This window comes from Nymphalis io, chromosome 15, assembly GCF_905147045.1.
Source record: "Nymphalis io chromosome 15, ilAglIoxx1.1, whole genome shotgun sequence".
In the NCBI taxonomy this organism is placed as follows: Eukaryota; Metazoa; Arthropoda; class Insecta; order Lepidoptera; family Nymphalidae; genus Nymphalis; species Nymphalis io.
The window spans coordinates 9,035,964-9,054,694 of record NC_065902.1 but is presented as its reverse complement, the minus strand read 5'-3'; the positions used below and the strand labels follow the sequence as shown (position 1 = coordinate 9,054,694).

Here is an 18,731-nt window from a genome sequence, read left to right as displayed (position 1 = left end):
TCGATTGGTCGTAAGTGTCATTTTGCTATGACTTTTATCGTGTCGTTTTCACTTCATTTTCAAGCAAAAACAACGGGAAAACGTATAAAGTTTTTTAAATAGTAATATAAAAATAAGATAAACATATATAAATAAATATATTATTTAGTTGGTTTCTTGATTATAAATGAAACTAAACACAAATACATTTATCGCTTTATTATTCAATCAAACTTCATATTCGAATAATTGTCAAGAACATTAAAATTAACAGACCCATTAATTAACCAGAAATTAATGAATTTCTACTATAAAGATTATAATTAAAAAGCTTAACAATATTTAATTAAAATTTAAATAAATTAATTGAAATATTCTTTGCAAAGCTTCGTGATGTGATGAGAAGCGACAGCAGCGCGACGTGGCAATGAGGCGACGTCATCTCCTGTCGCGGGTCGCACATTGAACGCTTGCAATCTACTTGTTCCCGGCATAATACGTCCTATTACCCTATTTATTCAGAAAATGAAAGCTCAAATAAACGAAAGCAAAAATTGTAATCCATTGAATTACGCACTTAAAAATATTGATCGTACATATTATGCGACACAAATACTCGTATTCCTTTCTAATTTCAAATTACCGTTTATGTTTTTCAAAACGTAACGTACCCGTAACCCGTAACAGCCTGTGAATGTCCCACTGCTGGGCTAAAGGCCTCCTCTCCTCTTTTTTTGAGGAGAAGGTTTGGAGCTTATTCCACCACGCTGCTCCAATGCGGGTTGGTAGAATTCACATGTGACAGAATTTCAGTGAAATTAGACACATGCAGGTTTCCTCACGATGTTTTCCTTCGCCGTAAAGCACGAGATGAATTATAATCACAAATTAAGCACATGAAAATTCAGTGGTGCTTGCCCGGGTTTGAACCCACGATCATCGGTTAAGATTCACGCGTTCTTACCACAGGGCCATCTCGGCTTTTTTTAAACGTAACGTAATTGTGCAAAACATATATAAAAATAATAATATTCTGTCTTATTGCCTGAGATTGTTACCGGCCATTGTTTTGTTTTAGTTCTTTGCTCGGGGAATTATAATTCCGAGAATCTACTGGAAATGCTACTATAGATCTTGCCATTATTCCGTCTGTTCATTATTTATATTATATCCTATTTACGATTTGACTTTTTGATTGAGGTTTATATGAAAATATGATATAGACTTAATGAATAAAATATTTATATACAATTGTTATCAAATAATTAAATAGGAACAACTTACATCGAATGCTAACCAAGCAAACAAGAAACTTTTTTGTACTAGATAACTTAAGTGTGTCTGTGTTATACTAAACCAGCTAATAAAGGTCAAATTTTGGAAAAACATATTAAACGACAGTACAGTACAGTAACAACCTGTTAATGTCCCACTGCTGGGCTAAGGCCTCCTCTCCCTTTTGAGGAGAAGGTTTGGAGCTTATTCCACCACGCTGCTCCAATGCGGGTTGGTAGAATACACATGTGGCAGAATTTCAATGAAATTAGACACATGCAGGTTTCCTCACGATGTTTTCCTTCACCATTAAGCACGAGATGAATTATAAACACAAATTAAGCACATGAAAATTCAGTGGTGCTTGCCCGGGTTTGAACCCACGATCATCGGTTAAGATTCACGCGTTCTTACTAATGGGTCATCTCGGCTTCTCGGATTTGCTAATAGCTCTGCTATATTATGTGCTACAAACAATTCTTCATTAATATATATTTATTTACAATACAATCATATTTCGTTAATTATTTATATGTATTTTAATTTTACGTCCAACTTTCTAATAACAACTTCGCCGACATTTAAAACGCCATTTTTTCACAAATCAACAATGAATACCATAGATTATACAAGATCTTGTGACCAATGATATCATATGAATTCAATCCTCCTGTTATTGGATTAGGCTATGGAGATAAACGACAGTATGACATGGTAATGAAGCGCTAATATTTATCGAACTGCAATGCTATGTAAGAACTCACTTCATTACTCGAATAAAATAAGAAATATTGACAACCGACTTATTCAGTCAATCGATCTATTAGTAGTTCGACGATTATAATATTTTAATGCGTGTAATCTTGAAATGTTATGCTTATTATGGTCAATATCGTATACCATTTTCTGACATTTCATTACCGATTTCTGAGGTGTATCGAATTTGTTCTTACAGGATATTTTAACATAAATTTGCAACTTTTATTACTATTACTATAATTGGTTTTTTTTTTGTAGGCACAGCAATAAAGAAGAGAGATAGCGTTTACTAAAGTATCCCTAATTTCAAGAATATTAATAACATAATAATTCAGGAAATTATCCTTGTGCTTGATTCAATTTGCCTTTACAGTTACAAGAATCGATGCGTTCATTTGATGTTCTGATTGAAAGTCGTTCCTTTTTGTTTAAAAATATTCGAAAATTGTAAGTTAAAGATTGTTAGGATAAATTAGGCCACCTTTGCACATGCATTGTACTATAACCTAATATTAAATTGAATTCCATAAAATATTTATATAAAACTTGTATGCAACAAAGCGTTCCTATTCTGAAAAATATTTATCATATTGTTGGATACTTACGTCCTGGCTATCTATTCTCCTTTGTTGAAATCCAAACAATTATATTACAAATATCGTTGTAAAAAAAATGTAAGGAAAAAAGTATTAACATAATTCCACACCTTATCATACAAGGTATTTTCAATTCCGGCAACAAAAAGTCTATTTCATAGTAGACTACTTGAATGGCTGGTCCATTATCATCTCTCACGACCAAGTTCTTAGCGCAAGATTCCCCGGCTCTTACGCTGACACATTTACCTAAAAATATTTAAAAACTGTGCCACTAAACTGAAATTGTAACAGCTCTTTTCTTTTGATCGTAGACTTGATACATCAAAAATTTGCCCAATATGAAGAAAATTTAAGTAACGTATTTTTTTTTTAATTGGAATAAACTCAAATCTTTGCCATAAATTTTATATTATTAAAATTGTTATTTGTCATGAGTTTATTAACAGTATCGTCGTGTAATTTTCTATATATTTTAAATTAATAATATATGTCATTATTTGAATTGTATATTAATTTTTTATTAAAATATTTTTAAGTTTTCTTAAACGACACAGATAACTTAATTTGAAAAATGACTCAAAACTACTTTTATCCTGTACATATTTATACAGAACGGCATTCCGTTATTATTTTACAATAATGAAGTTAAATTAAGCCTCATATATAAAAATGGATTTAAGAATGTATAAAAAAACACTTAAGCCGAACATTTAATTAAATATCGGGTTATATAATATTTAAAAAAAAACTTACCGACAATCTCATAAAGAACCATGATGCCAATGTCCTGCAGCGACTTATGCCATTTCAGGATGTTCTCAACAGATCCAGAATATACGCGTGTGCCAGTTTTATATAGTTCCTATTTTAAAATTAAAGTATTTATATAAGGAAGGTTACTACATTAAAAAACGACTCATTGCTTCCAGATTGTAAATTCATCTATATGCTTTTTTTATTGAAATTCGATTATCTGTCATCTTCATACTTTTACCGTACTATCCGTTGTATTCCGTAAATAGCAATCCAATCACAACTTCCGAAATACGTCTCATAGACAATTCTATTGTCCGTAAGCATAACGTATTTCGGGGACTCCTAATACGGGTTAACACAATATCTTAAAAGGGACTTCCCAGCTGAATATATTGTAACTTAGGTTTAAGTTAAAAAATAAACATTTTCTTTTTTATAGTAACCGGGAAATAATTTACGGAATGTATTCTTAAATATTAGTATGACTAAGAAACACATAAACATGATTATAAAAAGTATTATTTGTCTCATTTCATTACTATAAAATAATATTAAATATTTGCGTTTCAATAAATTTTTAACGCAAATATTATTAAAATATGTATCATAATTGATGATGATGGAAGTAACGAGTATATGGAATAAATCAATTACCAAAATTAATTTATCTTTAATTACTTACAGAAAAACTGTTATACGAAAAAACATTTTATTTGAATAGAATGTGAAACTAAAAATAAAATAATTAAAATGATATACAAACAAATCGATATTAATTTTGTTTTATGACCCTATTTAAATTTTACTAGCCGAAATGGCCTAGTGGTTAGAGCGCGTGAATCTTAACCGATGATCGTGGGTTCAAACCCGGGCAAGCACCACTGAATTTTCATATGCTTAATTTGTGTTTATAATTCATCTCGTGCTTGATGGTGTAGGAAAACATCGTGAGGAAACCTGCATGTGTCTAATTTCATTGAAATTCTGCCTCATGTGTATTCTACCAACTCGCATTGGAGTAGCGAGGTGGAATAAGCTCCAAACCTTCTCCTCAAAAAGGGGAGAGGAGGCCTTAGCCCAGCCGTGGGACATTAACAGGCTGATACTGTATTTAAATTTAAATGGATAAATTGTGATAAATTGCGATTGAGCTACGGACGGTGAGATAGTATTTGAATATCAAATACGTAATGGAGGTATCACTTATAATGCTGCGCAAAAGTCCCCTCTACTGTTCAGGATAATATTTAGATTAGTTGTTTCAAAAGTGGCAAAATTTCATCCCACATATGGACCTTTCCCCACGATGTTATCCTTCACCGCCACAATGGAAATTAATTATAAACATATATTTATATTCAGCACAAAGTAAACGACGTGGTGCATTCCCGGATTTGAAACCGCAATCTTTGCATATGATTCGCGTGTTCTATCCACTGCACCAAATCGGTTACTGTCTCGCTGTAATTTGGTTAAGCTAAAACAACATTTCACACCATCAAAGTATTACAACATTTATATAACTTGTTTTAATAACGCTATCAAAAAATGGGAGCTATAAAACAACATAGTTGACGGTTGTTACACTCAATAACTGTGTAAAGTATGAAATAATTTAAAAGTCCCGCATTGTACATAAACTCGTCCGTTCCAATGCTTTATATGAAAGTTTCATTCGATGCCTGAACTAACTTGAACAATGTTGTAGGTTTTCAATTAAATAGAATGTTTCTATGTATTTGCTAACTGGTTGCAGTTATATTTTTTTTCACGCAGTATTTTTCCGAATCGACTTAAAAGATTAAAAGGTTATAATTATATTGCTCGAAAAAGGCTAAGCCGATTTGGATGTTTACAACTTTACTCTATTGAAGTTGACCCCAGGTGATATTATATACATATATATATTTTTTTTCTGTGAATTAATATTATTATTCATTGATAGCACCAGCTGATACAGATATTGTTATAAACAATTACAAAACATTATAAATATATAATCGTACCAAATCAAAATAAAATAAAATTTTACTTTAAAACCCTGGTTTCTAAAAAAACACTTTGCGTGCTGTTCATGATATAATAAAGTTAATTAGGTAAAATTCCAGAAATTTGGGCATATCGAAATCGGTTTAGTAGTTTCTGTTATATTTTCCAAGTGAAGCAGCTTTTAAAGCGATTAACGCTCACCTGCTGGCGTTTGACCACCTCTTGATAGTTAGTTTAGTGCAACTATTTATTAGTGATAAAATAATCAGAAATTGTATGATAGAAGCATTTACGCTTTTGATATATATATATTACGTCCTTCGGTCGAGATTTTTGCAAATATAAAAGGTAGGGGTGAACCCAGCGGCCGATCAGCACGTGCTTATTGACTTGCTGAGTTTTTGCATCTGTGTTAGCAACATAAGTGTGCGTACACTTATGCACTATTATATTTTCTACGCAGTTGACTAGTCTCCCTTAAATAGGCCATCATGGCCGAAATCACTCATCATAATCACATATTCAAAATGAGAATCGAATACTTATTTCTCCTTTAATAAGAATACATTTATAAAATTGCGTTTTAATTGTTGAATTTAAATGTAAAATATATATAAAAGTTTATACCAATTTTTTTCCTAAAAATACATAATATTAGTGCTGGCAACACATTCTAATGGGTACGTTTGCACTAAACGACCGTTACATTTAATTTGTGTACATTCATGAGGGAAAACGAGTGTCGTGTCGCGTATTTGTATTTTTAACGCGATGTAATTACACGAATGGAAAATGGTTTTGGAGTGATTGCATTCATTACTTTGATAATTTTATTATAAAATCTATATAAAATATTATTAGGATTTCGTTTTAAAATCAAATCTGTTACCTCAGCTATGGTATGGTCTAATCATTTTTTTAACAATTAACTTGTATCTTTGTAATTCTTGTTCTCAAAAGTACTTAAATGAATGTTAAATATATTATTGATTTCGGTTGTAAGCCATACAATATGCCATATGACCCACAAAATATAACTAAAATTCTTCTACTTTTCTCCTTAATAAAACTAATATAAAAGAGCACTTCATCGAACCATAAACTATTGATTACCTTTTTATATTTCCTTCATAGCTTATTAAGTATTCAATGAAAAATCGGTACCCATAGAGCCGTGATAAAATCATAGCGTTAACGCGACAACGATCGTTCGATGAAAGCTGCTATAGTTTTTTAAAGACAAAACGTTGAACGGATATTGCATCGAGCGCCTTACCGGCTGCTCCACCAATGGACTAGCTTTATTTACTACGACAAAATCACTCACTATTACTTCTAAGAGAACCAAAAGAAAATGTGCTGCGTTTATTTTTAATATGAGCGAACTGTTCCGTTGGCATTGTTAGCGTGAGATCTGGATACGACGATATTTTATGAGCATTCTATTTCCTTATTGTCCGATTTAAATAATAAAGCCACTAAATTTCAATACAGTTTTACAACAATAGTTTGCGAAGTGCTTACTGAAACAGGATGATAATATTTTCAAAAATGTTTTTGAAATGTAATTTCTTTGGGCGAAATGAAAGTATATCAAGGTCAAATTGGAGTGAAAAAATTCAAAATTTCAAAAATTCTACCGCATTTTTTTTATCATGGCGGGTGTACTGTATATGCACGTGTTCTATTTCTTATTTTATAATTACAAGTATATTGTGTGAAGTGACGAAAGTGTTAGGGCTTGGTCACATATATATGTCGAAGGTCTGATATTGTTGGAGAACATGGATCAACTAACACAGAGTAGAGCTCCAATCTAGCGAGTGGGATCGATGATCTTAGAACGTGGCCCACTGGATGCAGAAAGAAGAGATTGTGGTATTGGTACACCTTTAGAGGTAATAAATAATAATGTCCTCCAGACCGCTTTCGGCCACGGCGGCCAATCTCAAGAGAGATTAGCCAACTATGCAGGAGATATTATAGTGCACAAGTGTGTGCGCAAACACAGATGCACTCTTTATTCCTTAACTCTCATAATCCGATGGGACGGCAATCCGACACGTCCGGAAAGAGTTCAGGACGCAGGACCAACGGCTTTACGTGCTTTCCGAGACACGGGAGTGTACACACTTCCAACTTCCAGACTCCGGGCTGCTACTGAGAATTTTCTGTCAGAAAAAACGAATAACTTTTTATTGGCCCGACCTGGGAATTGAACCCAAGACTTCCGGGTCTGCGGCCTTATATCAAGCCACTAGACCAAGGAGGCAGTCTCCTTTACCTTTACATTTAGAGATACCTAGTGGACTACGATTGGCTAAATAATATACAGATTATGTTTTTACTGTGTGTAAAAATATCGTTCTATGACAGACAATCCGCGGTATTCACATTTAACAAAGTGGCAACTCACACTGTTAGGTAAAAGATTTAATTAAGATCTTAGCACCGCCGCATAAAGGACGCTCTGACTTAATTTAATTTATCGCGCATAAAGCTAAATTGAAGCAGTTTTCATACAGCTAATTAGTTTGAATAGCCCGGACAGGTATATTAATTTTAATTAATAAAATTTAACAACCAGTTGTAATTCTAGACGACCGACGTTATGTTTTACGAACATCACAAATAGTTGTAAACGTAAAATGGAAGAGTTTTACGATATAACACTTCGGTTGATAATTAATAAATAATATTTAAAATGTATATTATATATTTTTTTACTACCGACCTGTACGTTAGTTTACGCGAGTCATAAAAAATCGAATATAAGCAGTTTTACTTTTCATGTGACAGCTTTCTGGGTTAGGACCCCCTTCTGTTTTTAAAGAAGCTTGGAACTTGCCGTGGAGTACCGGCTTAGAATAGTACTCCCCCAATCTCATCCCGTGGGTGTCGTAAGAGGCGACTGAGGGACGGGGAAAAGGGGGGATGGGCAGCAGCGTCCCCCCTCCCATAAACATCTTACCCCCCTACTGCGCTCGCCAACACGCCTGCCCAGCGCGGCGAGTATGGGCAAACCCCTCCCTTAATGGCAGATGCGCCCAAAAAAAGGCCCCCAGTTACCGGCAAGCCCGCTAGGCCCGACCAAGGTAGCGGTCGCGGTATCGGTTTTTCCTGCCATGGCATACGGTGCCGAAACGTGGACACTAACTGCAGGACTAGTCCACAAATTCAAAGTCGCTCAGCGTGCTATGGAGCGAGCTATGCTCGGAGTATCTTTAAAGGATAAGATCAGAAATGAGATTATCCGGAAAAGAACCGGAGTCACCGACATAGCTTGCAAAATTAGCAGGCTGAAGTGGCAGTGGGCTGGTCACGTATGTCGTAGGACCGATGGCCGTTGGAGCAGACGAGTCCTAGAGTGGAGACCGCGAATCGGCAAGCGCAGCGTAGGGCGCCCTCCAGCCAGGTGGACCGACGACCTTAAGAAGGTGGCGGGCACCAACTGGATGCGGAAGGCGGAGGACAGGGAGCTTTGGCGCACCTTGGGAGAGGCCTATGTTCAGCAGTGGACAACGATTGGCTGTTGATTGATTGATTGGAACTTATTCCCCTACGCTACTACAATTCGGGTATAAACAGGTAGCAGATTTTCAGAATCATGGAAGTTTACTCGCGATGTTTTACTTAGCACGAAATGAATTATAAATACTTGCCCGTTATTTTTCGGCTAGGATTCATGTGTTATAACTCGGCTCTTGCTATTAGAGAAAACAAACTTGGATGACTTGGCGATTGCGCCATGGTAATGAGAACTGTATTCGTTTAGACATGAGTTAGTGAAGTTTTAGTGAAGTAGTTTATAATATAATGTATCTGATATTATTATTAACGAATGGATCAAACTTGAAAATATTGTTAGTTTATCTATTTGAATCTGTTAGATTCACATTTCATTACATATTATACCGCTAAATGATAATACTTAGTATTCCGGTTTGAGGGAGTCAGTTAACAGGCACAAAGGGCCATAACATTTATTTTTCAAGGTGCACGCAATTACGTTATAATAAATGATCAATATTTCTTACAATGCCAATGTATATGGACGGTGAAAACTTACTATCAATTGGACCAATTGCCAGCCAGTATACTTTTTATAAATAAAAAATAACAAATCGCAATGGAAGCATACACAAGAAATTACTCATTTCGATAACGATTTCGTACAATGTGCATTTTATTTTGTTCTCAGACAATTGATGAAGGATCTTAGAAACCCAGATAATGCGGAGGAGTCTCGGATACAATCTTATAGCCAATAAGATGAAACTAGCTGCTCTCAAAATGTAATAACCTGATAATGGTTGGTAGTGTTCAATTTCCTCAATAAGGAACACAAAAGAGAAAAGTTGAAAGAAAGACAATGATACACTTACTTTAAGTTTCTCCCCTCGAGTTTTAACTTGATACTGTACCTCGTTCTTCAATAAATCAATTTCCGTTTGTTTCTTCGAAGGCTCTATTTTAGAAATAGAAGTATGTTTTATTCTACACTTACGAATTTATTTTTTACAAAGGCAACACTGAATTTTACCAAGCACTTAGTGTTAGATGAATCGGTGGAGCTTTTTTATGTTACTCTAGATGTGCGTGGGTGTACACCCCGATGTATGCGATAATTAATGATTTTGATTTAATAAAATGTTAATATAAATATTTTTAACTTAACTGGTCAATATAATATCTATATAATGACAAGTTAAGAAACTTATTTAGCCGCCATAATACAAAGTAAATATTAATAATATTTTTCATATTCTATAGCTATTATATATAATATATATATAATAGGCTGTCTATGTCTAGCTATGTTCAAGTTAATTTTTAAGCACAACACAGCTTTAAATAACCTCAATAAAATAAATCTGAAAATAGCGTAAAATTTTGATAGTGATTTTTTAAATTTAATTATTGCATAGGTATTTCTATTTATTTTGCATACTTTTATTTAACTTCATCCGTTTAGTACTGATATTTAGTACAGATATTTAAAAATTAAAAAAAAAGATTATAATGTTGTAAAAAAGGAATTAACTAATTCATTTTTATATACGTTTCATAATATATATAAATTTCGATGTATAAATAACTATACACCTAAATTGTATCCATTGTCCTATTAGAAGTTGTGTAAGTACCCTCATTTTAATTAACCATCCTGTCCACAGCCTTTGAAACTTCAGCCTTGAGGTACCGAGGGGTGAAAACAGAAACTTTGTCTTTACAGCTCTGGGTCAAATGTAATGAGTTCTTTGTAACTTTAAGGTTTTTAAATCGACTCATTATAATTTTATATTGTAAAATTACAATTAGTCAAATTAAAAGCTTTTTTGAATATAATTTCTCCTTTATAATAATTTATTATCACTGTCCCTTTTATAAAGTATTTAATGTTTTTGATACTTTGTAGACTTGCCATATAAAGAATGCACACATTTTAAAATGAGTATTGGTAATGTCGTATACATTTTCAATCATAAAACTTTGTCTAACTATAGTCAATAGTTAATTAGTTTTCTATATACTTTCCATAAAATAAGCAATAATTTTGAATACTTTTTTCAAAGTAGCTGTACGTTGAAACAAATTTAAAAAATCACTATCAAAATTTGACGCTATTTCAGAATATTTAACGGAAAAATATCAAATTATCCTTACCATCTTTACACTTTTTCTGTGGTTGTTGATTTTCAACTAAACGTGGTTCGAGTGTTGTAGATTTTAGAGAATCTTCTGGCTTCTGGTAGACTTGGGAATAAAAAACGAGTGTATATTATCCACACGTCTATGTTTATTCAACATTTTTCCGATATTTTTTACTTTACTCGAAATGAAATCAAGTAAAATAAATTAACTGTATACGGTGAATATTAAAACAAGGCAATTACTGGAGAAATTGTACTCATTAAATTTGAGCTTTGTTCGAGTAAAAATATATAATTATTAATATTTAATCAATATATCAATCTCTTAGCCTCAATAGCTGAACGATATAAACACCTTTAAATGTCAGTGTGATGTGAAAGCCGAAAGTTCGATCATGACCACTAACGCTATTGTCACAAAGTCTTTACAAGCAGGCTATTTTTTTAAAACAAAATGACTAAATCAGACTTATTTATAGTAATGGCTCTTGGCTATTTTTATTCAAAATCAATAAAATAAAGAAACAAACGTGAGGATACTCAAAATGTGTTGTTATAAAACCATGTTTGAAGACACTTCTTTCATCCTAAATGAAACATGCAACGTCTCAATATATCATTTTACTGTTGATAAATAACTTTTTATAAATTTCCGGAATTCCCCTAACAGCGCTATCCTATGTCACCAAAATGTAAAGAAAATCCATGTTCAAAGGCTTAATAACACAAAATGCCAACCGTTCGGAATCCTTTGTGGTGCATAGCGTTTATTTTCGGTCCTTTCGACTCCAATGAAATTGCGATTCTGGTAATCGCTGCCGAATGCGTTAACAGCGATTGGTTTAAACTCTTTATGCAATTGTCCTGACGAAAATACAATCCTTATAATAACTTCTTACATGCTCGTAATTATATGAAGAAATATAATTGATCAAAATGAATATATATTATACATATATATATATATATATATATATTATACTTAGTTACTATATATATATATATATATATATATATATATATATATATATATAGTTTATTCAAGAATACAAGCACTTTTGGATCAGCTTTTTACACGATTTATGTATACAGTAATCAACGAATACTGACTCCAAGCTTCTTTATCATTTATTTATATAATTATGTACAATATAATAAATAAATATTATTATAAGTAAATTTTATCAGTTTTAAATTTATAATTAGATAATTGTAAAATGGTCTCCTAAATTTTATTTAAAAATCGAATATTGTGAATAAAATAAACAGTTTATATAAACATACAAGGAAACTTGATTTTAATTATAAAAAACTAAATATTACAAAGGGTTTAAATATTTAAAAGTCAAAATTCCTTTTGGAACTGTTATGACTAATAGTAATTAATATTATCCATTAACATTTACATTGTATAAAGATTAATCACATTTCATATTGCCATTCCTTTGACAGATTTTAATTAAACAGCCTCACACAAGCCTTAATATGGAATATAGTAACAAAAAAATGTCATTTTATAGAGAATAACTGAGATGTAAATTGAATCTCCAAAAATAGTACTTAGTTATTAAAAAATTAAATAATTAAAATAAAATACAGGTGATTTTAACTTTTTAATAATACAGAGTAGGGAAAAATGTGTTCTAATTTACGACAGTAAATAATAAGCTGGATTTTAAAAGGAAAATACTAACATTTTAAAAGGAAACACTAACATATTATAAAACAAAGTTCCACTGTCACGTCCTATGTGTCTGAACGCGATAAACTGAAATACTGCCGAACAGATTTTCATACGATTTTAACTTTCAATGGCCGAAGTTCATATGGAAGGCTTAAGTGTATAAATTTGTAAATGTTTGTGTAAATTATGACGATGATTGTTGATGTCAGAAAAAAATATCATAACCGGGAGCTGTACTACCGTAATTTTATTGATCTACGCGGTATAAAACGTATATCATATGTTTATATACTATAAAAACATACATACGTTTTAAGTAAGGATAAGGGTATTTCTCCCCAAACGAAGCCGGAATGGGTGAGCTAGTATGAAATAAAATTTAATGACTTATGTTTTATAATTATTATTACCTGTAGCAATGTATCCAGCGCTGTTATCTGTATATGTCGCCAAATATCGAGGATCAATTCCAGACATGATCGGAGCTTGTGATTGAATTATCTAAAATCCTTCTCAGGTTAAATTTCATCCATTTACGTACTCTTTGCACAAATTAAATATGAATATTATGAACAACGGCTCAAATTCAATTTGTGAACTCTTGGTATTATACTACTATAAAGTATTTTATTTGATAATTTACATACATTATAATATTTTTAATGTGGTATTGAGAATTATTTAACAATCAAAATAATTCTCATGCTACGTGATTCACTTTTTCTTTTCGTATAATTGAAAAAATTATATCGTTTTTAGACTTTCTAAGTAAAATAAGGTATTGGAATATATGTTTTAATGTTACATACATTTGCTGAATAATTTGGCTCTTGTAGTTGAACTAATCCCGGCGTGCCTAAATGCATATTTATGTTCGGTGTATCGGAATTATAGGCTCTGTAGTAAATGTGTTCAGGCCTAAAAGTTTTCAATTTAATTTATCCGGATAAAAAATATTTACCAATACACAAACTTTTAAATATAACTGTACTGTTATGAAAAAATTTTGTTGTAAAGGTGAAACGTAATATTTACATAAAAATATTGCAATAAAACAATACGTTTGTTTATTCAATATTTATATATTTTATTTTATTTAACTTATTCCTCTAAGCCTTTAAATAGTGTTGGAAAGTTACTTCTAATTTTGGTGAGAGTAAAATTTTAATGTTTCGTTTGTGTCCAACGTAGATTTTTGTTATGAAATACACCCATAGACATTGGCGCTGTGAGAAATATTAACCATTCCTTACATTGCCGATGCGCCACCAACCTTGGGAACTAAGATGTTATGACCCTTGTGCCTGTAGTTGCAATGCAGACTACTGCTGTTTGGCGGTAGAATATCTGATGATTAAGTGGTTACCCTTGCTCGTACAAGGCGCTGCTACCAAGTAAATATATTATAAAATTCATGTGTTTTAACTACTAGGCCATATTTGCTCTACAATCATAATTTATAAATAATTCAAATTTTAAAAATAAAAAAATTGTGTTTATTACTTCAAAATGAAATATTTTTATATTAATCTATTAATTTATATAGATAAAGCCCATATTACCATCTTATATTTTCAACGAAAGATAATGTCAAAGTCTAAGCCCCCAAGAGTCTTACAACCTCACAATCCCCCGGCTACTTACATAGTAATATTATTTCCTGTACTAGTTGCTGAAAACGCAATCATTTGATTTCCCTCGGGATATTCTGAAAAACGTTGATTTTACGATACAAATATTCTAAGGTATTTTGTTCCTTTTTGTCTGAAACTTTTTATTATTTTATATCATATCTTGACACCTCCTCTTAAAAACAAAGTTTTCTTTTAAGAAAATAAGTCATCTAGTATTATTTATAATAATTATTTGAATTTGATTCTCAGAAAAATTATAGTAGCCATTTTACATGTACCACGTACTACACGACTACATATAAAATAATTTTATAATTAATAAAAAAATACATATTTAATGTAAAATAGAAGCCCTCACTAACCTGTGCCTATTCTTTTTTCTTTTATAATATATCGATCCATTTTAACAATATCAAATTAATATTTATCATCAATTTTTTTTTAATTGAAGATGCTTAAAAATCTTATTTACGCGCCAAATTTTACTTTTTTATTTATACACCACACTAATGGCAATTGCACCGTATCTGTGATATTTAAATTAGATTAAATTTTTATTACGTAAAATATATAAGTAACCCAAGAATAAAATTATTTATTTAAATACCCTAGTCAATTATAATTTGTGTGTGATACTAAAATATATTGCATATCGTTCAATGTTTTTGAGTTTAATTTCTGACTTTAATGTGTAAGAGCAGCTCTTACATGATCTTCTTTTAGATAAAATATGTAAGTACATAATATTCAATTTTAAAACATTTTCTTCGTAAATGTATTCAGTATTGTCAATATCAACTGACAGTGAAAAAAACATATAAATTATGAACTGACATATATCAGTGTAGCCAATATAAAGATCCTCCTAAATATTGGGGTAAAAAAACTATTAACATCTTTTTGGTGGGTAAAATAGTACAGGGTTTTTAGAGGCTGTGATTTTTAAAAAGACACAGCAAAAGAGATGGTTCCTAAATTATTTTCATCTCAATTTATTATTTATTATGCTAATTATAGAAATTCTATGTATCTTAAATTCCAAATTGCAAGCTAATAAAATAAATTGCGATTTATATAATAGACACCCTCATCACCACCACATCATTACATCGTTATATTTTTGGATTTTTATTCATAAAATTTTTAAATTTAACCTTCGCTTTTTATATATTTACATATATTTATTTTATATTACGTAATATTTGTGTTATAGGAAGTAAATCTATAATTTCGAAATTCCCATTTTCTAAAATGTTAGCTTAGAGGGTTTTGGGGAAACGTCACAATGCTGAGTAAAAGTTTAAGTGCTGGCTACACTGCTGTAAAGTCTTGTTTATTAGTCATTTTTATTTAACATTTTTGTATACTTCAATAAAATATAAGATACTTCAGATTATAGTAATGAGATAGTATTCTGTATATCCGTTATAGTATTCACATAAACTCTCAATCTTGAGATACAAATATTAAGTGTTTATTAGGAAAACATAATATAAAATGGAGCTTCAAGACACGTACTATAACAAATCTGAATACGTTGAAACTGTAAGGAGTAAACACTATGTTTTATTTTCTAAGCTTCCCGAATACTTATTGTAAAAAATGCTTATATTACTACCGATTATTTTTACGTGTATATAATTTTTAAATGAAAAACATTTCAAATCAAATTATAGAAATAATTGCAACGTTATTTTTACATTTATAATGAAAACAATGGAAGCATATACAGAAAAACTTTATATTGCTTTAAAAATATATATATTTGCATCATATTTTATTTTACAGGCTTCAGGAAACAAAGTAAGTAGACAGACTGTACTCTGTGGATCCCAAAATATAGTATTACATGGAAAAGTTATAGTTCAAAGTGATGCAATAATCAGAGGAGACTTAGCTAATGTGAAAACTGGGAGATTCTGTATCATCAGCAAAGGTTCAGTTATTCGGCCACCTTTTAAAAAGTTTAGCAAAGGGTAAGTGTACGATAAATAAAATAATCATACACTCCATCATACATCATTACTAAATGGTAGTGGCTTTGTGTATACCAGTCTGGGTAGATACCACCCATTCATAAAATGTTATACTGTCAAACATCAATTACTACTATTGTTGCGTTCCGGTTTGAAGGGTGAGTGAGCCACTGTAACTTCAAGCGAGAGTCGTAACATCTTAATTTCCAAAGTTGGTGGCGCATTGGTGATGCAAGGAATATTTCTTACAAAACTCAAAACCATTTAGTAAAAAATTGTAGTGATTAAAACATACATATATCATTATAACAAAAAACATGTACATTTATATATATAAAACCTAATATTTTATATAATACCATCTAAGTCCAATTAAGCAAGCCAGGATTAATTGCAATGCTTCAATTCATTCATATGACTGAAGATAAATTTTAATTCCCTGATAATTTAAAAAAATCCAGTTATTTGATTATTATTTAGGAAAACATTCTATAATTAAATAACTAAATTGTTAAAAAATATTGTAATGGCATTGAATAAAAGCCTGAGTTTTATATATATTATGTTTTTGTTTTTTGAAACATATAGGCATACTATATACTATTTTGACCCACTAATTTCAGTAGTATTAGGACATTATTTTACAGATTTAGTATGCTAGTTTAAAAGCTGATTTACAATTTTATAGTGTTTTCATTTTAAATAGCTATATCAAATCCTATAGAAGAGTTTTAAACATTTTTTCAGGGTTGCATTTTTTCCTCTACAAATGGGTGATCATGTTTTTGTAGGGGAGAATACAGTTGTTAATGCTGCCGTTGTGGGTTCATATGTTTATATTGGAAAAAATGTTGTTATAGTAAGTAAATAAGTTTACAGTAACATAATACTAGCAATAATTAAATAATAATTATATATTTATAAATATTACACCAAGGTCAAGAATGTTATATTTTATGTTACATGGATTTGTTCTGAGAGATCTTCATCAAGCATTTTATTCAAAGAAGTAAAATCCAGACAGATGTAAAACGACAGAAAAAATGTTAGTTTCAAAACAATAAAACTTTGAAATTTCTCTATCAAAAAAATGCTACTAGAGATGTAACTTTTAATAACAGAAAATCCTTTATTCATGGAAAAGAAGAATTTAATTAATTATGTGTTTTTCTTTTTTTACTGAATCAAAATATCATATACTATAAGTTTGAAAAGAGTTTTGTATTACTTTCTGTGTACTAAAAGTAATTTAAGTGATACCTTGTATAATAAGCTTGATCTTATTTAGCATTAATAAATATACAATTGTTGACCATTAGTAAAAAAAATGTCTATAAGGATATATTTATTTAATTCAAAGGGCTTGAATGTGTCTGTCTAGTAATTTATTGTTGTTTTTGTTTTTTTAATTATCATAATTAAATATTAACTTTATAAGATGATTATCTAAAAAAATAAAAACTTGATTTATCAATTGATAAAAATAAATACATTATATTAACATAAATATTAGATTAGTTGTATTTATCATAAGTCCAAAAAAAAAGGCGTGCTCAGTTTCCATACTCCAATGAACATATATTATATAGCCTACTCCAAATTTGTGAATTTTGTATAATAATAAATAACAAGCTATATATACTGTTTATTAATTGTAGGGTAGAAGATGTGTACTTAAAGACTGTTGCATGATCGAAGATAACTCAGTGCTACCAGCAGAAACTGTTGTTCCTTCATTTGCAAGATACTCTGGCAACCCTGCAAGACTCATAACAACACTTCCCGAAGCAATGCCTGATTTAATGACTGAATTTACAAAAAGCTATTATCAACATTTTTTACCAATAACAGTAAATTAAGAAATACTAAGTTTTTTCAACATGGAACTGTCAGTTTTTTTTTAATCAATAATGTCAAAAATATTTAAAAGTTAAGAGATTTTGTGATTTAAGTGTTACTTTCATTCAAAGTATTAACAATTAATATATTTCACCTTTATAAATTATCAGATAAATGTTTGTTATAGATTATAAACGGCTAATAATTATAATTTATATTATGAATATTATAGTCGTCATGAAATATTTATAACAATAAAGACTAAGTAAAGGCTTAAATTTTATCTTTTATTTATTTCAAAAGGGACTAAGTAACCTTTATATAGAGCAGTAGGGTCGGCGACGGTATAAATTTATTTTTATCCTTTTTTATTAAAATATATAATGCTGATAAATGATCTGCGGTAGGTGTTATTATAGTCAAGCTTACATTTCGTTAACAATCACAATTGATAATTCACTAAAAATTTAAAAAAATTGGTCTGTCTTATTACAAAACTTAGAAAAAATAATTAAACAAAAAAAACATGAGTTTAAAATGTTAATCAATAATACACTTCGAACATTTTGTTCAAAATAATAAACTCT

The 18,731-nt window shown here is 30.5% G+C and overlaps 2 protein-coding genes across 2 annotated transcripts; one reads left to right on the top strand and one right to left on the bottom strand.

The window, feature by feature from the left end:
* Positions 1–341: 341 nt before the first annotated feature.
* Positions 342–13,172, bottom strand: LOC126773948 (uncharacterized). Its single transcript, XM_050495209.1, has 7 exons — positions 13,106–13,172; positions 11,025–11,114; positions 10,521–10,624; positions 9,743–9,859; positions 3,366–3,474; positions 2,720–2,858; positions 342–489 (listed from the first exon to the last, which is right to left on the bottom strand). The coding sequence occupies exons 1-7, from the start codon at positions 13,170–13,172 to the stop codon at positions 342–344; spliced, it is 774 nt and encodes a 257-aa protein (XP_050351166.1).
* Positions 13,173–15,656: 2,484 nt separating this feature from the next.
* On the top strand, positions 15,657–18,191 carry LOC126773864 (dynactin subunit 5). The gene is made up of 4 exons (XM_050495086.1): positions 15,657–15,874; positions 16,118–16,305; positions 17,053–17,164; positions 17,964–18,191. The coding sequence occupies exons 1-4, from the start codon at positions 15,827–15,829 to the stop codon at positions 18,162–18,164; spliced, it is 549 nt and encodes a 182-aa protein (XP_050351043.1). The 5' UTR covers positions 15,657–15,826; the 3' UTR covers positions 18,165–18,191.
* The last annotated feature ends 540 nt before the right edge of the window (positions 18,192–18,731 follow it).

Coding starts and splice junctions, on each gene's coding strand:
- LOC126773864 (XM_050495086.1), top strand. CDS start 15,827: ATGGAGCTTCAAGACACGTACTATAACAAATCTGAATACGTTGAAACT. Junction 16,306..17,052: donor TTTAAAAAGTTTAGCAAAGG/GTAAGTGTACGA, acceptor ACATTTTTTCAG/GGTTGCATTTTTTCCTCTAC. Junction 17,165..17,963: donor TTGGAAAAAATGTTGTTATA/GTAAGTAAATAA, acceptor TATTAATTGTAG/GGTAGAAGATGTGTACTTAA.
- LOC126773948 (XM_050495209.1), bottom strand. CDS start 13,172: ATGTCTGGAATTGATCCTCGATATTTGGCGACATATACAGATAACAGC. Junction 11,115..13,105: donor CGCTGGATACATTGCTACAG/GTAATAATAATT, acceptor TTTATTCCCAAG/TCTACCAGAAGCCAGAAGAT. Junction 2,859..3,365: donor GGTTCTTTATGAGATTGTCG/GTAAGTTTTTTT, acceptor AAATATTTTTAG/GTAAATGTGTCAGCGTAAGA.